A 23,072-nucleotide genomic window follows, 5' to 3' on the forward strand; every position below is an offset into this window, starting at 1 on the left:
GTGCAATGTGTGCAATTTACCTTCAGAGCTCAATATGACAACACAGCAGAGTCTAACTTTGGCCACACAGAGGCTTAAGATGCATGTTTTATCTGGTATGGCAAGAAAACTACATCACCCAACATGGAGAAATATACAATACAAAGAATAAAGGTTTCAGAAAAGGAAAAATTAGAAGACAAATAAAATAAAATGGTCAGACATCAACATTTGTTAGTAGTTCAGATTTTGTTGAATTACAAAGACATTATAAATTCCGGTATTTTGAAAGGCTCTCTTCTCTTCAGAGACCAAATATATATCTGTTATTATTGCTAAGTAACACTGGAAAATGAAAGAAACTAACTACTAACAACTACAAAATAAATCCATATATCTAAATCTATACATCTCTCTATGTATTATAGTATTTATTCCTATCTTTATTTATTATTTACTTGATACGAATAATGACAAAACAGCATGAAAGAAAAGCTGTTGTGATATTTTTACTGCAGCAAATCTACTTCATAGTTGGAGATCAGAAGTTGCTGAATCTAAATAAAACTCTATTGACTCTTTGATTTATTCTTGAAACTACTGTAGTAAATATAATAAAACTACACTGAGTCTATTCTTATTGGAGATTACAACTGGATTATGTAATGTGGTTACCTCACAGCCCCACACTGCTATATTTGTCCATCTGTTTCCTCTTTTAGCCCATGAGTGTATTTGAAGCTGATTCTTCTCTGTGGCACGTGTGTGTGGACGTTACCCTGATAATTGCCGGAGTTTTCATCTGCCAACACGCAGCACCAGTCCCTGCTGCCAGGACTGAGTTTGGCTTAGGTTGATTATGTTTTACATGAGGAGGATCCTTTAATAACAAGATAACAAGAATATTCAGCTTGAGGTGTCATGAATCCCCTCTGAAGCTGCAAACCGCTTTTTATTACTCCATCCTGTTCCTGTTATGTGTGTGTGTACACAGTCAGATCCCCAGTGTTGATTTGTGTCCCATTCATTCGCCTGACAGGGAACAGGCTCTCTCACAGACTCTGCCAACATCCTGGTAGACGCTGCTATTCACTGACCAAACCTATTGATCCTTGTTATCTTCATCTCCGCTCGTATTTCACATGTAAAGACGCCTGTTTGTTTCGCAGCCAAGGACAGCGCAAGGTGAGAGGATGAATATACATCACGGGTCCTTTATGGCCCCCAAGGTTCTGCTGATGCAGGTTATTCAGTGGTAGGTGAAGCATATTATCTGACATGGATGGATGAATGGAGGGATGGGAGAGAGAGGCAGACTCACATGGACGAGCACATGTCCTTTCCAGCCAGTGCTGTTATTGAAGCATGAAGGCAAAATGAGGAGTGTCACGTATTCTTGATACCAGAGGTAATAAAACGTGAGATGCAGATTATAGCCAGGTTCTACATCTCTGAGGCTGTCACGGGATTCTATATAAATAAAGATCAAGAATACACTTTAAATGGCACGTGTTTTTCACAGGAGCACTGTGGGGACTCGCTCACTAACTGGGGACATTAAGGTCCCCACAAGGTGAAACTTCCCTGTGGTCAAACTGTGTGTGTGCCTTTGTACATTTCTACACGTGTTTGTGTGTGTATATGTGTGTGTGTATGAGCTGCAGGAACATGAGCTTGTGTTTTCTTCTTAGAGTTAATAACCAATTCTGAGGTTATCAGATTATTATGTCAAAAGAACACAAAGAAAGGACGATAATAAACAAACAATTATATTAGATATAGCTATTTGCTGTTATAAAACGCTACAAATTATGTTATAAAACATTTTTTGTGATAGTTACATAAAATATATTTTTAAGTGAAAAATGAAATTTCCATTATGTTATCATTGTAGACAGCTTGCTGCACTTCCATAACTGTCCACTAGAGAGCTTCAGATATCCATATTTGCCATTTTGTACACTGACCATGAAAGCACTCAACATTTTTGTGAATATATAACATTTTTTATATATATATATATATAACAAGCCACAACATACAGATGAATTGCAAGTATTATAAATAGTTGTACGAAATAAGATTTGGAGCGCCTCCTCTTAATACTTTTGATTTTCAGGTGCAGTTTGCTATTGAAAGCACTGAAAAGAAAACATTGAACTCAAACATATTTATTTGTTTCATTTGAATCTGAGATCATTCACAGGCTGGATTTTGGCATTTGCTTTGAAACAACCAGCTTAAATGGAAAATTATGTTCATGAAATCATTTCAAGGCCTTAATTTGCAAATTCATTAGAATAATAAACTTTCTTGCAGTCTTCTAAAATCCTGTGTAATGTTTTGTCATAGAATGATGGTACTTACAGGAAGAAAACAAGATGTCAGCTTTGTTTTAAAAATACAAATAGTGGGTTGAAGTGGTCCCATGATTAAAGCCATATTGTTTACCTTTAATCCAATGATTACATTTGCATTAAAACCCTTAATTGCCATTGGGCCTCATCAGGGAAGGTTTCACACGACAGAACTGTGATGTTGACGTAGTTCACACTCCACCCTGCGTGGCTCAGTGTTCGATAAAGTGGTAATAAATGTGCCAAAGTTAATAAGCATCTCGATAAAGATGTACGGCACATGCAAAGTAAACTGTCAGTATGAACATGCAGAGGGTGGACAAATTAATGTTAACACTTGCATTTACACTGAACTGCAATTGATTAACTTTGTGGTAATAAATCCTAACTGCAAGCACTGGTTTAAAGAAGTGTCTTGTGGGGGTGCATGACGTTCCTGTCAGCCCCCTCCAATACATATACACATCTGCATAACATCTGCCAGATCTAATGATAAGACAATGCATTTATTCTACTAACAAGCACTGCTTATGTGGCTAACTTGTTCCAGTGTTTTCCTTGAAACTATTAAAATACATAAATGAGCCACACCACTGCAATGGATGATCTGTTCCTTGGATACAATGAAGACTGGCACTGCTATTTATTTTCAGTTAGTTACACACATACTGTCTTCATGCTGTTATAATGAATAGAGAACAAAATGTTTATTTTTATTGATAAGCATACATAAAACAAAACACGTAGATAAACACACAAACACTATCATTAACACATTACATGTGACGTCCATTTTTAAATGAGCTCAACACCACTGTGTACACAACCATAAATACTAAAATAATCTCTATAATCAAAATAATAATAATGATGACGTCCACTCCGGTGGACACCTATAAGAGCAATAATAAACTGTGACAGTAGGATATCATCATTAATAATTATATATAACAAAATATCTGTCACAGCTGAAAATGGTCTCCAACAAATTCACCTTTTACTCCTGTTTGAGTTATGGTTGTTAAAAACTCCCCTTTTCATCAGAAGGAAATTACTTTGTGCTGAATGCAGTTTTCAGACTCATCTGCTTGAGTTTTAACTATAAAATCAGAGTTTTTGTTGAAGAATAGACACAATATCTTTATTACTTGAAACATCTCTATTCTTAACTTCTCTATTCATAATCATCATGTCCTATCCTGCGTTAACGCTACACTACACCCTCATGTTTGCTTCTCTTCTTTCCCTGGAAGAAGAGCACAACCTGATTAACGTTCTTCTGTCCTGTCCTCGTAATGAAGCAGTAGAGCAGTGGGTCGGCCAGGCAGTTGAGGCTGGAGATGGCAATGCTGATTTTGTAGGGATAGATGAACCATGCAACATCATTGCAGTGATACACCAGCGCTCGGAGCAGCATCATGATGTGGATGGGTCCAAAGCAGAACAAGAGGCAGAGTAGAACCACCGTCAGCAGCCTGGAAATCCGTTTACGCTCCTGCTCCTCTGTGGCCTTGTTGGACTTCACCGCCGTGCAGATCCCCCAGGTGGAAAACACCACCAGGAGAACAGGAACTACAAACCCCAGGAAGAAGCGCAACACGTTTACACGAGCCATATTCTCTGAGAGCGGAAGGAAGGTGTCAAAGCACACGGAGGACTTGTTGTTTTCCAGGTACGAGTCCTCCCACGTGATGGTGGCGGCATTGAAACAGATCACCAGCACCCAGATGGAGACGCTCACCGCTGCTGCAGTGCCAACTTTCCTCAAGGATGGGTACTTTAGCGGGTGGACCACTGCCAGGTAGCGGTCGATGGCGACGCAGCAGAGGAAAGCGTCGCTGGTGTAGAAGTTGGTGAAGAGGGAGTAGACGGAGAGCACACACACGTAACCCCCGTGGGCCCAGACTCCCTGCCACAGGAAGTCCAGCCACAGAGACAAACCCACAGTGAAGGTCAGGTCGCTCAGGGCCAAGTTGAACAGATACACCCCGAGCTCATTCTTCTGTCTAATGTGCTGCCATGACACGTAGAGGGAGAAGGCGTTGGACGGGATGGCGGTGATGATGATGGCCATGTAGAAAAATAGGAACGACCTCCTCCTGAATGCGGTGTCAGCCGAGGTGCAGTCTGAGTGATTGGCGAACAGGGTGAAGTTGTCCATTACAGATGTAAGGTTGATACGTTCTCACCTTGTGGAGAAACAAAGAGCGAAATGAAACAGAGTTACAGCAGTGGAGTTGAATATGTAACCGTTTGTTGGTTGGTTTGGTTTTTTGTGAGCCAGATCACACAAAAACAGCTGAACAGATTTCCATGAAACTTGGTGAAAGGATGTGGTAGAAGTCAAGGAAAATCCCATTACATTTTGGTGCAGCTGAATTCAGGAATTGTATTTAACTTTCTTTAACGTAATGAGATAAGTATTTTATTTTATTTTTTTACTTTTCCTTCATTTCCTATGGAATATTTTATGGATCTTGATGAAAAAATCCGGCACGTTTATCTGTGTAATTTGGTGCAGATTGATTGAATTTAAGAGGACTAGTTTCTGGTTCTAGTTAAATACTGCAATTGATATTTTAAAAATACTGACTAATATTGATCAAGTAAATAATCAATTTAAGCAAACAATCGTGATCCTGAACAGGATATTTTACCATTGGAAGAATCACCTTGTCAGTTCATGGAAAAACTACAATCATGATGCTGTTATTCAGTTACTTCAAACCAAGTTCAGCATTTCTGTTTGTGAGTGTTTGTGACTTATTAGCTGACATACATAACAGAACCAATATATCTGCAATAAGTTACTATTGACAAATATATTGACCCAATCAATTCATCAGTCTCGCTCTTCCATTTGAAAACAGTAACAATAATTTCTTTGATAGAAACTTTGACTCAGCTTGAGACTGGGTTTGTGGAGATTTAAAGACATGGGCGTTTACAAGTCACAGAGAATGTAAAGACAGATGCCACCTAGATGCATCATGGGAAATGTAGGATTCAGTGAATCTGGGGCTTGCAGTGTTTAAAAGTCAGGATATTTAAACCTCTGCTGGTTTGATTTTTAAAAAACATTGTGTCCCTGTGAATGAAGGAACGTGAAGGTTCATTTGATCCAATGAATGACAATTACAGTTCAACATTCTCATGAAGTTTTGAGATTTGTTTCCACTCATTTAGTATATTTCAGTTAATGTCTAAAATGTCAACCCACGTATTTAACTAAACTTTAAGCATCAACCATCAACACAAGTACTTTATCAAGTTTTTACAAGGAAAAGCATGAACTTAATTCAAATTTAGGAAAAATAACTCGTAAAGTTCAACTCACTGTGGTTTCAGCCGAGCTTCTGCTCCAGATTCTGTTCAAGAAGTTCATCAACAAAATGGAAACATGAACACAGATGGAGATATTCAGTTGTCTTGACTTCTTCTGCCTAATCAGACGGTTCAGAGAAACAGGAAGAGTCTGAGACCGCCTCCTCATCGCCCCTGACTACTGGGTGTCATTTACTAGGTGATAGGCCATGACTGAACAAACTGTTTGGGGACCACATGGCAGATTTAATTTGAGTATATAGGACGCTGCTCGTCTTTATGTTTGTCGAGTCAATAAAGACAGGGTGATGTTGGTTATTGTCTGATAACGGAAGTTTCCATTAGCATAGTTATGTTGCTACAGCTGGTTGTTATGTGTGTTATAGTGCTCTAACAGAAAACTAAACTTTAAAAAGTCTGTCTGAAAAACTATACTCCCTTGTTAAACCAATTGTGTATGAATAGAATTTGTATTGGTTTTTCTAACAAATAGAAAGGAAGAAAAAATAGAATAGAACATTTAAATTGTTATCTACATACCAATACAAATACCTACACAGTGTTTGAATCAATGCAATACCTCAATATATAAAGACAAATTAATCAGGAGGATGACTCTTCTGGGGAAAAAGGCATTTTACAAACAATGTCGATTATGACTGTCCACCGTCATCATTCCTCATTAGAGAGATTGGATGTGAAACAAAGCAATAAGTAAATAATGAAGCAAATATACTCTCAGTATAAAGTCAATATGAGATTTTCAATGTTTTTATGGTATTAAATTCCTTCTTTGTATTTGTATACTGTAGCTATGGCTCAGTATACCCTCTACATTGAATCACAGAGTGTACTTAAAGGACCAATAACCATTTCAATGTACATAAGAGCATGTTAGCATTGTATTTAGAGAGATGGAAAAGGAGCCTTTAATGCAGTAATGGACCAGGACAGCCATCACAGCAAGATTCTGTGATTCAGTGTAAATAAGAAAAAATCTATTCACAAATAAATGCAAACATGATCTTGTTTGCATCACAATCATTGTACATTGTAGAGTTTAATTTTCCAATAAAATGTCCAAACTGTCAGCATATGAATGCTTAGTTTCCACCACACCTATTAAATCGCACTCATAAATAATACTTTGTCTTTTATCTTCTTTTGCAATTACTGTCTAAAAACAAAACCTATAAACAATTCAGTTGTCAGAAAACTGACTGAACTCTCCAATCATTCCCTCCACCACATACAAACTCCCCTGCTTTTCTCTGGAGCTTTCCTAATCTCTTTCTAAACACTCCCACTGATCAAACACTATATCATACGATCCTCTGCATTGTTTATGGTTTGTTGGCGACTGTGACCATTTATGGATCTCTGAGCCTTGTGGCCCAGATGCAGGCTGCAGGGCTCCAGTGTGGCCCTGTGCAGAACGCATGACAGTCTTTATACTGTAATCTAGTGTTTGATTAGAAGCAGGAACCACAGCATTCTTTCTTTCCTGCTCTGTGGTGGCGATAACATGATGTGCTCTGAGCAAAAAGCCCAGATGAAGACAGGTACCAATAAACCCAGGAAGATCCGCGTGAGTCTTTGCTCCTTCATCAAGCAACGTGAGGAGAAAGCTTGCAGCGCCCCTGTGTGGTCAAGTGCATGGATTGCAGTCCCTCAAGCTTACAATGAAGAAACCAGGCAGCCAGATACATGTGCTGATCCAAGATGCCGGAGGTAGATATAGTCCCGTTTATTTGGTTTAGCAGTGCTGAGTCCATCCTTACATGATGATGACGGATGTAAAAAGCAACAAAAAGCTCTGTGTTGTATTGACCTGAGATTTGAGTTTTTTGCTGCAAATAGCTCCTGGTGGAAAATGCTAAAAAAGAAAATTTCATTAGCTGTCATTTTATTGCCTCAGTATTAAAACATTTATAGATAATTAATACAAAATTCTAAAAGGTTTTGTAGCACCAAATTTGAAAGTCTACTCTGCTCGACTCGTGTAGACAGCTGAAACTCCAAACTTTGATTGTGTTATCACTCGTAGCATCCAGACTTATATATTTGATTAATCATCTAATGACCCCCTAGATTTTTCCTATGATCCTTTAAAATCTCTATATTTTTAAGACTTAAACATCTGCAGAAAAAGTGTCTGCACTTCAATTCAAATGCACCAAAACACAACATACATTATCTCAAAGCACTTAAGACTTACAAAAGTATAGAGAACCAACTACAACATTGAAGAAATAATACACATTAATGGATCAGTATTAACAACCTAACAATTGGAGTTTGTGTTTTTGATAATACTTGTGTATTTTTACTTCAATACAATTTAAACAGCTTTCATTTTACATTGTACTTTACATTGTAGTACTGGTAGAAACCAGTGACGGACAGTTAGTTATCATAATATACTGGAATGAGGTTTCCAGGAACTACCGAACATCATGTTATTCAGTGTGATCGTGGTGCAGAGAAGGATTCTGTTCGTTCAGATGTGTTTCATTAAGGGAAAAGAAATGTCAGGCACAGACAGTAGTAGAAGTGGAAGGATGATCTTGTTCTTGTTGATATTAAAAAGCCTTTTTATCAACATTGAGGCCTGGTGTTTTATTTATTTCCTAAAAAATACTTTCTTAATGTCATTTCATCCCTGCAAACCAAACAAAGTCTTATTCAGTCTTAGATATCTGCCTACTCTGATCTGTGCAACACTGAGTCTGCTCTAATAAATAAATGATTTGATTATCTCCAAGTCTTCTTTTTCTGCTTTTTTTTACAAGAGGGATAGTTTGAACGTGTGTAACCCTGGAAGTTAGTTAAATATTTTAGCAAAAATATGTAGTTTTAATATTGACACATTTCAACAAATGCAGTTACCAGGAGATGTTCTCTTCAGGAAAAACAAGGTTCAACCTGACTACACTAAGTTGAGAGTGATACTATTCTATGATGGGTTGAATCAAATGAACTCTCCTCCGAGCCCAAGAGCATTAAAAGAGTTCTCCACTGACTGGGCGACTGTGGCTCAGGGGGGGAGAGCGGGTGATCCACTAACCAGAGGGTAGATGGTTTGATTCCCAGCGCCTCCAGTGTGCTTTCCAAAGTGTCCTTGGCCAAGATACTAAACCAAATGGCCTCTGGTGGCTGTGCTGGCAGTATGTGAATGGTGTATAGCGCTCTTTAAATATGTGTGTCCAAATATAATTATACAGAGCGCTCACAATGACAATAAAGGCTTTCTGATTTCTGTATGTGGCTTTGTACTGTAAAGAGCTGTGAGTGCTAATACAATACAAATACAGTCCTTTTACTATATCGTTCCACTGGCATAGTATTAAACCTCATTAATATCGTTGGATTGTGTTGGACACATTCTCCTGGTTTCAGCTCCAAGCTTCTTGCCACAAGCCGAGATAAACTCCACACCGTTTGCAATAACTGATTTAATCACGATAGTCAAAGCATGCTCCTTAGCTGTGGGCCTATATGTAGACTTTTATCAGAGGTGGTCTCTTCATTAGAGATTCATTTTAAATGCAGTTTGATTTGTTGATTTGACATTCTCTGCTGGGAATCAAGACTCACTAACACACGAGCAGCTATCAGGCTTAATAAGCAGGGAATGGGTGGATGGGGAGGGGTCATTCTGCCTTTATTAGACTGTATCAAGAGTGAAGAGACAGAGGTTCAGGGTTCACTTAATTAAATTGAGGACTTTTTAAGACCTTTTTAATACCAGGTAGAATATGATTTAATACGTGTTTCATAGTCAGGCCATCAAACGTATGATGAAAAACCTGGAGGGACGACATTAAGACAATCATTTTAAAGATGGTTAATTAAACTAGACGTGTAGGCAGCAGAAAATATATGTATGGATTTCCCAATGAAAAATAATTGTTCTATAAAACTCAATAATTCATTGTAGCTAACATTAGTGACAGTTGTTGCAAAAAGTGCACAAACTGAAACATTAATGTTTTACAAAAAGTTTCAGCTGAAAAAGTAAAGGGACAAGAAGCTCTTCATGCAAAAAAATAACTCAGATCAACTAAATTTAACAACACAAGGTTATAGCAGCTGTAATTACCACTTGGTGAGGCCAGAAATTGCCGGTGTACGTGCTCTGGATGGAATTAAACCCACTGACCAGTAACTAGCCGTGGTCACACAAACATCTTAAATTCTTCATTTAAGTCTAGAATGTGGCACGATGGAATTACTTCCTGTCTGGAATAAATATCTCCTCATTCACTTTGGTTCAGACTCAAATCTGAACCAGTGGAACGTGTGAAAATGAACCTGAGTTAGAGGGTGGGCTAACATCTCGTTAAGGGAGCGCTGATTGATGGGATTCATGTCTGTGCACCTGCATGTTGAACGAATGCAAGCAGTGGAGTTATTGCTGGCACAGACAATAAAGACCGAAGATCTTTTTCATAGAAAAAGGCTGAAATTTATTTAGCTGCTCCAGTTTCAGGGTTTTGTCAGAGCCGAGAACAGTGAAACGGGGCATCGGACAAAATTCATTTTCAACTAATCTATGCTGACAACACATGGAAATAAAACACTGACACAAATTCAAGAACTGCAACAACTCAAAGTAACTTCTTGAATGAGAGATGCTGCTACAACATAAAACACGGACCTTCCCTCTGTGAAATAAACTTTTGAGTCTTTCCCAAGAATCTCTCAGGGATATAAAGTCGTAATACGGCGGGGAATGACGTGATCACAGCAGTGCACGGGGATAAACAAAGTTAAACCAGGTCAAAGGCCTCACAGTAGATTAATGACATGAAATAACTGGATGTCAGGTCGGAACATACAACAGACCAACAGGAACATACAACAGGCTTAACAGAGATACACAAGGATACCGTAGATTATCTTTTTTAATGTTAATCCAATATGTTAGTATGAAAACAAGGGCTAAACAATTAATTTTAAACATGAGTGGCCTTATCCTAAAACCTTTGCTGTAAAATGTTTGTTTGGCATAATTTGTTTCTAGTTTAGCTAAAAAACACAACAAGAGAGAACAGCCAATTAAATTATTTTTTCATGATAGCACCAATTTCAACATGCTGGTATGGTAACACACACACACACAATTTAATGTACACTAACATGATCATATCTCACAATAGCTAATGATGACAGAATCGCAGTCAGTGTTCTCTAATGACGTGGAGATATGGGGGTCATGCTTGATGAAGGTCAGTGAATCTCCAAGGTTAAGAGTCATTTACTGGTGATTATAATCATACAAATGTTTTGCACCCATTGATTGGGTGAAATTGATTGTTGGCTAAACCTTGTGCCCTTTAGTTAATGTTGCTGCGCCCGTCCAACTTTCCTTTAATAATCTATGGATACTTGCCATAGAATATTTGGAAAAGCACCACAACGGTGATAGATTCATTACAGGCAAGTTCTAAAAGTGAAAGTGAACAAGCTAAGTAGGAAAACTTCCTCTGAGTCACAAAGCTGCTACTGTAAACTGCTGAATCATAAGGGACAGGTTCTCCTGGACTGGATTTACCTAAATGTAACCTGTGATCGTAGTTGGGCAGTAATAAATAGGCTACATGTGATCAAAGTGATGTTATCAGATTATTAAAAATATCATGATATCCATGAAGTAATTAAAAATGCTTCTACTATTCCTGCAAACCAAATATGAAGTTGCTGTCGTCTGCGTAAAAGTCATAACCTCATATCTGAAGAAACGCAAAGAGGTTTTGGTTAGCATAACATTTGAGAAAAAAGGAGCATTTTGTGTATTCCATTACTGGCTATATTTTAAACTAATGTAACCTTTAACTGAGCAAAGTCAACGTGAGTAGATGATTTAATCATTAAGTCAGTTGTTTTTAGGAGCAGGTCACTGTTTGCCCTAATTTGTGCTTTCAAAATCAGTATTTATATTCATTAAGGAAGATTGTGTATCCATTTGAGTTGCTTATAGAAAGTACTCCAGTAATACACAAAAATCAAGTGATGGATGAAGATACTGTCAAGAGAAACTGCAGTAAACTTTCATTCCACTGTATCAGGTGAATTGAGAATTCAATAGTACACAAAGTACATGGGTGAACATTCTTCTATATGAGCCTACTGTGTGGCAAAAGACAAACTCTAAATAGTATTTCAGATAAATCAAGTTTTGATTTGTGTTTCTCATTAAAACACACAAGTCATTTCCCCTACATATTACATCCATTATTGTGTACATAAAAGCATAGTATTAAATATCCCCTGATAATGCTATTTATTCACATTATCGTAAGTATCATTGAATACGAGTCATATCCTGTATGTTGTATCATTTTAGCAGCACGAGTAAGCATCACATCTGATCTTATGCTTTAAAAATAACCACAGGCTTAATTTGCTCCGCTCTGTTGATGTAAGTGGACACAACAGAGCGTTGATATGTGGTCATATCTGATCCTCTGTGATGATGCCTTTTCCTCCTGTAGATGGCGATAACTTTCCTCCTAAAGTACTGCCCTGAGAAGACATACAGCAGTGGGTTGAGGGCACTGTTGAGAAAGGCCAGATACACTGAAACCTGACCTCCTATATCGAGGGTGTGAAACCACAGCTCCTCGTCCAACACCTGGAAGTCACATAGGGTGTCGAGGAGGGTGAATATCTGGAAGGGGCCCCAACAAAGTAAGAAGAGTAGTGTGACAGAATACACAAGTACTGTGGCCTTTTTATCATCAGTGTTATGAAAACCTACACTCTCCCTCCTCTGAGCTAAAGCGTTGATGATGTTTCCACTGCTGAAGACGATGATCAGAACAGGCAGGGCAAAGCCAACAATGTTCATCAGAATCTGATGAGCAAACTTCCAAGAGATATCATGAGAGAAATCCAGTACACAGGACGTTATCTGGTAGTCCTCGATGAACTTTACCTTTCTGTGAATCATAGTCGGAGTACTCAGTAGAAGTCCTAATATCCACAGGATGAGGCAGGCCACCTTGGCATAACGTGTCCGTCTCAGCCACCTGGCCTTCATTGTCTTTACGAGGGCTAGGTAGCGGTCAACGCTAATCATGACCATGGTGTAGATGCTGGTGTAGAAATTGATGAGGATGATGGAGTTGACCAGTTTGCATAAGGGGTCTCCATACGGCCAGTTATAGCCGTTGAGTATGTACATTGCCCAGAAAGGAAGGCCACACAGCAGAATGAAGTCAGCCAGTGCCAGGTTGCCCAGATAGATCTCTGCTACAGTCAGTCGATCCCTTTGGGCTACAAACACTGCCAGGACAAAGCCGTTAGAGAGAAGACCTATCAGGCACAGGATGAAGATGTATGGGGGAACAACAGCGTGGATAACGTCCCACTCTGCGGAGGTTGGAGACTCTGATGGACCCGCTGGCAGGGACGTGGTGCTGTATTCAGACCAAAGTGCTGCCACAGAAGTAAGCTTCATTGGCTCCATGGGCTTGGAAACAAAATTCAGAACTCATCATTAAAAGGCTATAGGTGGATTCAAAAGACACAGTGTTGTTATTTGACAACTGCTGCACAGAAAACTGCTATCTTACCTATTTCCTTCGCTGCATGTCTGGAACTTCTATGTTGTTAAATGTTTTCATGCGACACCTTAATACTTCAAATTATCTACAATTTAATTGCTAAACAACTAGCTACATTTCAAAGACCCTGTAGAAAGAAAGGACGGACGATGAGAAGTCCTTACCGTGTGTTTCCTGAAAATATTCCCAAAGTCTTAAGTCAAGAGACACGTCTGGAACATCTGTGTACACTGAGCTCCTGGTGAAAGTATACGGCAAGTCAGAAGGGAGATGTGCTACGAGAGGGTTTGTATACACAGTTGCATTCTTCCACACTTGGCCAAGGAGTTAAATACATCAACTTGTTTACGTAAGAGTCAAATTTTTGGTCCCTGCACATATTAGAGACACATATGCTGAAGCCGCAGTGCACTGAATGTTTGGAGAGAAGCTGAAACGGCAGACAGCAATTTACCAAATGTGTTCAATTAATCAATGCAACCACAGAGTATAAGACAATTTTATTATGACATTTTATTTTATTAATCGTAACGTAAAACTCTTAAAATTATACTGATACACAATGTTTACTCATACAACAACAGTCTCCGAAGCCAAAAGGAAATGTGACCTCACTAAATTATTCGCAGTTCATATGAATGTCATCTATCTTATTTACCCAAATAGCATGAATATGAAATTATACTGTCTGTAATACCTCACTCTATTCTTTGATGTTGAGATATCATGAATAAATGCTTTTTGATTTCAAAACATTATACCGACTATTTAAAGTTACTGATTCACAACTCTTTGACTTTGATGTACAAAAACTTGATTTATCCCTATTCCGTTCTATCTTTGATAAATTTATTATCCTTCCTTTATCTGTTCTTAATTTCAAGATTATAAAATGACAACAATAAAAGACTTCATGGGGCTTAAAACCAAACAAGAACACAACCTTTTTTAAAGTATACAATGACACGTGTTATTTTAAACATTAGCGTAGCTGAGGCACCCCTTTTATGGTCAAAGTAACCACAGCACACTCGAATCATGCAGCACATCAAGTGCGTAAACAATCCTTTGTTATCCAAACAGCCCACAGCTCATCCTTCCGGCAGTCACAGGTGATACTTTTTTGGAGACAGCAACACTCATACATTGTTGAAATATCTTAAATAATGACGAGATCGTTTTTTATGCCTTATTGGAAAATGAGTCATCTATAATCAAAATGCTTTGTGGTCGATGTTTTGTTTACTTAATTTTTCACATTGATGCAGTAAGCATATTTCAATCTATACACGCTGTACTCCATTATACAAATGATGCCTTCTCTTTGTCAGATCTGGAAAAAAAAAAACTCTTGACAACTTTAAAAATAGTCACAGTGATAATTGCTCTAGAATAGAAAACTGCACCGCTGATAACACACATGAGGAACATCAGCAACTCAAGATTTGTTTAAACAGCCACACTTTGTTTAGTAAGAATTACTGAAGTAGAATAACTCTGAAAATAATCAACTATTCACAATAAAGAAATATACTATAAAGCTCAAACACAATGACAAACAATACAGTATAAAGGAGAACATTATACTGTCAAGGTATAGATGTTATTTATATATACAAAACAATGGAGCTGTATATGTTAAATATACACTTAATTAATTGACTTTTAATTTGTATGCTGTTACATCTGGAATTTCTTTTTCATAAAATAATGAAAATCTGCAACACAAAACTGAACCCTGAAAAACTGTTTACTTTCTTGCCAAGAGTTACATGAAAAGATTAATTAGCCAGTTAGCTTTACAAAGCCAGGCTAGCAGTTTCTTTATGCTTATCTTAGTCAACAAGCTACAAGCTAGAGCTCAATATTTACCATACATATGGGTATCAACTAATTATTTCCAAGAAAGTGAGAAAGCATATTGCATTTCAATCTACATGTAACTTAATTCTTTAATGCCTGTTTTTAGTCAATTTTGTAATTTTACTAAAATGACATTTAGATTTTAGTAGTCTCACTTTGTTTAGTTGAGTTGACATTGGGGCTGGAATAACCATAATTTCCCCATTCCTGTTTCCTCCTGCACAACATGAGTCTAAACACTTCTCTCGCTCTCTGCTTAAAGTGCTTCCCCACAATCACGTACAGGAAAGGGTTCAATGAGCTGTTACTGTAGCCAAGGTAAGTAGCTAACTGGTTGCCAATGTCCAACACATAGGCCCACGTACATCCAGAGAGGACCTCATAATGATCCAAGGTGTCAAGGACAATGAGAATCTGGTAGGGCAGCCAGCAGAGAGTAAACACAGCCAGAACAATGAGGACGAGGTACGCTGCTTTCCTCTCCACACTCCCTCTGCTGCCTTGTCTCATCTTCTGGCTGCTCTGGATGACTTTAACGATGTTGTAGCTGCAGAAAGTGACAATAGGAACAGGGATAAGGAAGCCTACTATGCAGACAGTCACGTTGTAGCGCAGTCTCCAGCCGTCATGGGGGTATGCCAGGTAACATGCATCAACGCCCAGATGAGGGAAGAACTGCACAGAGCGGAAGAGGATAGCAGGGAAGCTGAGCAAGATTCCAACAATCCAGATACTGAAGCAAATTCCACGTGCCCAGAGGGCTCGTCTCTTCCGCCCCTGGGTCAGCGGCCTGGTGAGGGCCAGGTATCTGTCCACACTCACAAGCGTTAGGAACATCACACTGCAATAATAATTCATCCCGATGACAATATTGATAAGTTGACACATGAGCTCGCCAAACTTCCAGTTGAACCTGTCAAGAATGGTCGCCACCCAGAATGGCAGACAGGAAACCATGAGGAGATCAGCCGCTGCCAGGTTGCCCAAGTAGATGTCGGCCACAGAGCTGCGCTGCTTCTGGAGACAGAACACGCAAAGCACGAAGGAGTTGCCGATCACGCCGAGAAAGCAGATGATGGACATGTAGGCCGGCTGCATGGTGTAAATCCACTCCCATGCATCTGTTTGGTTGCAGACAAGCTCAGATATTGAAGCGCTTTCCATGAGTTACTCCTCCTGTGAGCCGAGGATCACTGTGAAAGCTGCTGCACAGTCAAAGCACCTTTAGAGGCAGAGAAATAAGGATGAGTTCAAACCTAATGCATGTACCTGTAAAACCTTTTAACTGTGTCAACATAGTTTTGATGTACGTCATGATTTGAGTTGTAAGTGTGAAGGGACAATTGATTTAATGGAGTGTGGCTAATAGTGGTTTATCAGACTCACAGCAACAAAATTCCATTGTCAAAGACAGGAGTCGTAGCAGCAGTTACTGGAAAGCGCCTGTCTCAGATTGAAACAACTCAGCCCATACGCCTGGATACATATAGTGTCGTTACACATAGACATACACACGCACAATGACAATTTAAGATCAACTGAATTTTGAAATGTAATGTAATTCTCCAGCCTTAGCACATATTTTTCCATTTTTTGTTTGGACTCGCTTGTGAAAGCAGTGTCTAAAATCATATCCCCTGGGTGGGCGGTTTTTCATGGAGGCTGTTGAGTGATATTTGAGGGCTGGCAGTGCTACACCATGAGCAGCATATTCGGTCAACCTCATGTCTCAAAACTTTGATACACAACTATTTTCCCCTTCTCTCAGTCCACGTTTTACTTCTTTAGGTCACAGGTTTTATTTCTTTTAGTAAGCTGTAGCATTTAGCATAGCTCGCTAATATTAGTAACACTAGACATGATTTTTATTTTATTTTAGATGAAGCCCTGGTCAGTAATCATCTGCTCCCGTGCCCTCAATATTGGGAGCGTAAACTGTCTTACTGTCGTGGATTAATCTGACCCAACCTCTCTGTGTTTGGATTTGAAACAGCAGGTGATGTACTGAGTCACAGACAAACGTCAAGCAAACTAGAATTACGTACCTCTGGTTGTATGCCTCCACCACATGGTGCAGTTTCAGTGCAATGTTCTGTCGACAGGTCACTGTGAAACTGGCCTTTGACCACTCATATATAATCACTTCATCCGTGAGTCCAATTGACCGTTTGTACCATATTTGAAGAAATCTCCTTGAGATGTTGCCTTCACACGACCAAAAACATATTTTGTAAGGTCACAGTGACCTTGAACTTTGACCCTTTGAGCACCAACATCTAATCGGTTTAACCTTGAGTCCAATTGAAAGTTTGTAACAAATTTGAGGAAATACTCTCAGGGCGTTCTTGATATAAATTGCTCATTAAAATGGGACAAACAAAATAATGCCTCTGGCCACAGAGAATAGGAGAATCTGTCGCTACACGAAACATATGTAAAATAAATTCCTTCCTTTTCAGAGACTGGTTTTTCGGAGAGGAAGTGTGTGAAATGCATGCTGTCAGAATCCTGACAGTCAGACAAAAATACACAAAACAGGTCAAACTGTGTATGATTGGTGCACACTCAACCATTTGAGGTCACTTTTTTCTGGCATGTTTTTATTTTTCCGTTCCACAACAGTTTTGAGCCCAGGCAATAGTCTCCTGACCGAGACTTCCTGTTTGGCAACACACGCCTTCATTTCTGAGACAACTAGGGGTGTACCCTCTCCCACAGCCCACACTGAGTCAACACTGGGCCATTAAAAGGTGGTGTGGGGAGAAATGTATAATGAGAGCAAACAGCCAGCAAAAAGGGAGCATGTTTGTGTGTCACCACTGGAAACTCTTAAAGTCTGGAGACAGTGACTCAGAAACATAAGAAAACACTTAGCAGGCAGTTGTTGGGGCTCACTTACATTATTATTGTTGTGCTTAACATCTAAAAGAATTATAAAGATTCACAGAGGCACCCATAAATCATTTGTATGTTTTATTTGATGCTTATGTTCAGAGATAAAAAAAAAAAGAAGTAATATTCACAATCTGAGTCATCAGAAATACAAGATAGCATCTGAACATTTCTATACATTATTTTACAGGTACATTTAAATCACACTAGCTGTACATTCAACATACTGATATTGTTAAATTTATTAATTAAGTATAATTGTATTGGTTTAGTTTTTCTGCTTATGCTTATTATTTACATAATTATTCAGCATGCTTGAGACACCCTCTCCAGGAGATGACAATTCAGTCCCATATGACCAAATGATCACATTTCCTGAAAGAATCTCCTCACAGAATGACTTGCGGAAAAGGGATTTAGTCACATTATTACACAATCATTTCCACTGAAGAATGTAGCTCATCATATGAATCATTTTGATCGGCATTTGGATTATTATTTTCCACAGTTGTCTCTCTGCTTATTGTTCTTGGAACAGTGCGACCACCACTCTTTATTTCACAGTCTTTAGAGTACAGGACAGGTGGGAGCTTGTGGACTCCATGGTAGCTCTCCTCTTGATGTTCCACTGCTTGAAGACTTCCCCAGCTTTCTTCCTGAAGTTCTTTCCTACGATGACATACAGGATGGGGTTGAGGACACTATTGAAAAAGGCCAGGTAGCTGGAGATCTGGTGCAAAATGTCCAGGACGTTCGAAAAGTGACAACCTCCCAGGACCTCCTCTCTTTGGAGCAGGTCCAGTACGGTGAGCAGGTGGAACGGTACCCAGCAGATGAGGAAGGCAAGGAGGACGGCCAGTATCAAAGTGGTAGCCTTCTGCTCGGTTTTCTCAGCGCTGAACCTTTCCACACTCTGGACTCTTAAAGTCTGAATAATTTTGAAAGTGCAGAATGAGATAATTGAAATTGGGACAACGAAGCTAAAAATGATCAACATCCTGTCACAGAGCATTTCCACGGTGTAGTTTGGGTAATCCAGATAGCAGGCATTTACATCATACTCAGGGAAATATTTCAACTTGCGGAAGACGATTGTTGGGACACCCATGATCAATCCGAAACTCCAAATCAGCAGACAGCCCAGCTTGGCATACTTGGGCCTGCGCATTCTACCATGGGACAACGGATGCACCAGTGCCAGATAGCGATCTATGCTCACCAGAACAAGGAAGTAAATGCTAGAGTAGACGTTCATCTGAATGCCCAGGTTGACAACTTTGCACATGAACAGACCAAATGGCCAATTGAAATCATTGGCTAGATTGATGGCCCAGAAGGGCAGACAGGACAACAGGAGGAGGTCGGCAGCGGCCAGGTTGCTCAGGTAGATCTCAGCCACGGTGCAGGGCTTCTTGTTGAGACAGAACACCATCAGAACAAATACGTTCAGCACAACTCCCAGCACGGTGAGGATCAGGATATACACTGGCTGGCTGGCGGTGAGCCAATCCCAGCCATGTTCAGGACATTGTGTGACATTGGTTTCGTTTTGATATCCATATAAAACTGTGGTGTTGAGGTCTGGAACGCTGTGAACATAAAACAAAAAAAAGACGATTATACACTGATGAATAAGTAAAGCTTATTTGCGTTCTTGCTGGGAGTTAAATGAGAATATCGGCTGTCATGTCTTTGCAATAAATTTTAAGCTGGAGCCAGCAACTGGGTATCAGCCTAATGCAAAGCAGGGTTTCAGAAAATCAATCAATCATTTCAATGTCTTTATTTAGGATTAATGTCAGTGATATCATATCAGAGTAGAATAATGCACAATCATCAGCATACACGATACATACTTTGATAATCCGAGACATTTACTTTTCTTGGCCACCGTACAACCAACACCAAACTTATGACATAATATAAAATGAATCCCCTCCCGTTGTTTCATTAGTTAATTATTAATGTGTCTGTTAAGTATTTCTCTTTCTGAAACAATGGGATTTATTGTTGGGAGTGTGTGGGAGAGCCTCCATCTGCTGGGGTAATGTTCACTGAAGGATCACCTCCTGACTCGTTTCCATTGGAGCTGAACGAAAAAGTCCCTGGCTCGGTCAATGCTGAAGACATTATTGCTTGTACAACATTGTGACTGAGGCAGAGAACTAAAATAGCAGAAGCTACAATAAAAAAAGAGCTTTTACAAACAGCTAATCGCCAATTGAGCCCTTTGAGTGACAGGTACACACCCAATTATAAAGCAAAGTTCTGTATTAATTGCCCACCTCTATTTTGTTTATCATTTATGTACTAATTGATGCAGTGCAACCTTAGATCGCACCAACAGCGAGCCTCTCAATCAGTCATTAGATTCCGTTTTGTCTGATTCCCACTGGTCCGCTAATGAGCAACAGGCTCAGCTCTGTTCCGTAAAATTTGTTTTGTTACTGAATTAATTATTAGTTTTGAAATCCTGCTCTACACGTATGGGGATGTTTCTAAATTATTTATAAAACCATCAACAATCTCTGGAGCTGTGATTTCAGAGCAAACTTCATACGATCCAAAGAGTCACCACAGAGTTTATTTTTGTTGAAAGAAGAAGAAACCAGCGCAGTGGCAGCGGACAAATTGAATCCAGAAGCTCTTGTTTCAAAGTGCAATTTGGGTTTTACAATAAATAAATTCAGTCAATATAATTTCCATTCAAATTCCAATTCAATCAAACAGCTTACCGACATGAACACAAAACTTATTTAGAGAAACAGGTGAGATGCTGCAAGACATTTGTACTGTGAGAAACAATTCTGGTTATTCAGTTATGTCACAATATATATTCTGTCACCCAACATAACGTGATGTATAACATAATCTAATCAACAACTTTCCCAACTCATGTCAACTTACCAATATACCAAGTTTCTGTACAATGTCACTGACCAAAATGACCATGTAACCTGTCACTTTTAATCCATAAAAAGGTAACATATCTCTATTTATGTGAAATGTTTTAAAATATATAAGTCTTATAAATACCTTGTAGGTACAAGAGTCATCCTTCCAGAGTGAGTAAAGATACGAAATGTACAGACGCAGAACAACACTGTTGCTGGTTCCCTCTTTTTCCCTCCTCTGTCGTCCCTGACTCAGTCTCTAAAAGGATACTGTAATTTTAGTGATCCCAGCCAGAAAGTCATGCTTCAGCCTGCATGCTCTCTTTCTTTTCCCTGTGTCTCCTCCTCTCACTGAGATCATACTCTGCATTAGAGTGTATCATGTGATCTGACATACTTAACATTGACTTTCTGATGTTTCAGGACTTAAGCTTCAACATTCAGCTATACATGTGTAATTACACAACTGTGTGAGGACGTTAGAGAGCATTACTGCAAAAACAACTCAATGTAAAATAAATTGCTCTTTACATATACATTACTTGTGGTCTCAATCTGTTGTGAAGCACTTTGCATTTCACAAATTTGAAAGGTGCTATAAAAAAATGTTTGATTGATTGATTGACACGATGGTGTCGAAATGGGTTTGGACTACGATGCCTGGTAAGAGCTGAAAACATCTGAACTAAAGAGTTACATTTAAGCAATTTTTGATTGTGTTGCTTTAGATTTGTATTGCTGTGAGACATTTGAAAACGTAAACTATTTAACTGTGGGGCCCTGAGACCCCCATCCTGTTTGTTGCAAATTTGCAGTGAGGTTATTTTCTTACACGTGTGACTCACCCAAAACTACCGGACCGGTCTCTGTATCACCCTGTTCTTCTTTTGACAAAGACAATGAGTCATTTCAGGGGGAAAAAGGATGGAAAACAGAATAATCTAACAAATCTTTTTTCCTGTTTTCCTGTATTCTGAATAAAAACCCTTCCCCTGAGCGTTAAGTCAGTGCTGACCCTCTCCTCTGCTCAGCCTAATCTTCTCAGTTTTATATGAGACAAATGACATATTATCAGGGTTTCTATAGATTTTCTATACTGTGCGTGTGCGTGTGTGTGTGTGTGTGTGTTAGTTTGAACAAGCGGGGTAATTTGAGAGATTTTAAGATCTCACAGTGCAGCTAAATAGGGAGAATGCACTTTAAACCAAATGGCATTTTCAAGTTAGCGATGATTAGAGTCAACAAAGGGCTGAAGAGCAGTCAATAATGTGTGGAATCTAATCTGCTCTGTCATATTCATGTGATTAGTATGAGGTCAAAGCATGACTATGAGGAAGTTGAATCACACACTATTATAAGGCATTCAGGGATCTTCCTTGAAATAGTGTTTGAGGCAATGATTTCAATTCCTTCTTGTGCTTTGGTCGAAACTTAGATATTCACATATTAAGTTTAATTTAATCTTCTTTAAGGGAATTCTTGTTTGACCTCACAGTGACTTTCAGGAGATTGGAAACCTCGCAGTGAGACTGAAGTGATTCAAGTTTAGTCGTCGATTTTGAGTTGATGCTGGCGCCATTTCCTTCGCCCCCCCATTAGTTTTCCACGACAGGTCCTGGCAGGTTGTCCACAGGACGAGTAATAACAGGGAAGTAATGAGACTTCCCGGGGCTGCAATGAACAAATAGTCTCTTCCTTTTTCTTCTCCACCCATTCTTTGTTTCATGAAACGATAAGACTTAAAATCGGACGTGGTGTTTGATGGATGCTTCTATTCACTTGTTGATTGGTCTTTAAAGCCATGAGTGTATATGGTATTTACTTTCCCCTCACAACTCTGTACCAAGACACATCCTTGGAAACTGGATGTCCAGACAATAGAGTAAAAGTGAAGTAACAACTTTAATACAAGCAATTAAACACAAGGGTTTATATAAGATCAACTGTAATATATCAAGTTTTGGATCAATGTTGATTTAAAGGACAAATTCAACTTCAATTTTTAGACTGTACAACATTTACTGTATTTCCATCCATCCAATATCAGAGTACCATCCATCCATCCAATATCAGAGTACCATCCATCCATCCAATATCAGAGTACAATCCATCCATCCACTATCAGACTACCATCCATCCATCCATCCACTATCAGAGTACAATCCATCCATCCACTATCAGAGTACCATCCA

The 23,072-nt window shown here is 39.0% G+C and overlaps 4 protein-coding genes across 4 annotated transcripts; all 4 read right to left on the reverse strand.

Moving 5' to 3' along the window:
- Positions 1-3,453: 3,453 nt before the first annotated feature.
- On the reverse strand, positions 3,454-5,757 carry LOC117755933 (psychosine receptor-like). The gene is made up of 2 exons (XM_034576118.1): positions 5,674-5,757; positions 3,454-4,525 (listed from the first exon to the last, which is right to left on the reverse strand). The coding sequence occupies exon 2, from the start codon at positions 4,495-4,497 to the stop codon at positions 3,547-3,549; it is 951 nt and encodes a 316-aa protein (XP_034432009.1). The 5' UTR covers positions 4,498-4,525; positions 5,674-5,757; the 3' UTR covers positions 3,454-3,546.
- A 6,267-nt stretch (positions 5,758-12,024) lies between these two features.
- Positions 12,025-13,409, reverse strand: bdkrb1 (bradykinin receptor B1). Its single transcript, XM_034577056.1, is given in 2 exon segments — positions 12,025-13,137; positions 13,396-13,409. A coding segment is annotated over 1 exon segment (1,110 nt). The 5' UTR covers positions 13,135-13,137; positions 13,396-13,409.
- Positions 13,410-15,229: 1,820 nt separating this feature from the next.
- Positions 15,230-16,192, reverse strand: LOC117756511 (B2 bradykinin receptor-like). Its single transcript, XM_034577057.1, has one exon. The coding sequence runs from the start codon at positions 16,190-16,192 to the stop codon at positions 15,230-15,232; it is 963 nt and encodes a 320-aa protein (XP_034432948.1).
- Positions 16,193-18,060: 1,868 nt separating this feature from the next.
- On the reverse strand, positions 18,061-21,169 carry LOC117756568 (B2 bradykinin receptor-like). The gene is made up of 2 exons (XM_034577108.1): positions 21,023-21,169; positions 18,061-19,575 (listed from the first exon to the last, which is right to left on the reverse strand). Exons 1-2 carry the CDS (start codon positions 21,040-21,042, stop codon positions 18,540-18,542), a joined length of 1,056 nt encoding a protein of 351 aa, XP_034432999.1. The 5' UTR covers positions 21,043-21,169; the 3' UTR covers positions 18,061-18,539.
- Between the last annotated feature and the right edge of the window lie 1,903 nt (positions 21,170-23,072).

This window comes from Hippoglossus hippoglossus, chromosome 22 (genome assembly GCF_009819705.1).
Source record: "Hippoglossus hippoglossus isolate fHipHip1 chromosome 22, fHipHip1.pri, whole genome shotgun sequence".
NCBI lineage: Eukaryota > Metazoa > Chordata > Actinopteri > Pleuronectiformes > Pleuronectidae > Hippoglossus > Hippoglossus hippoglossus.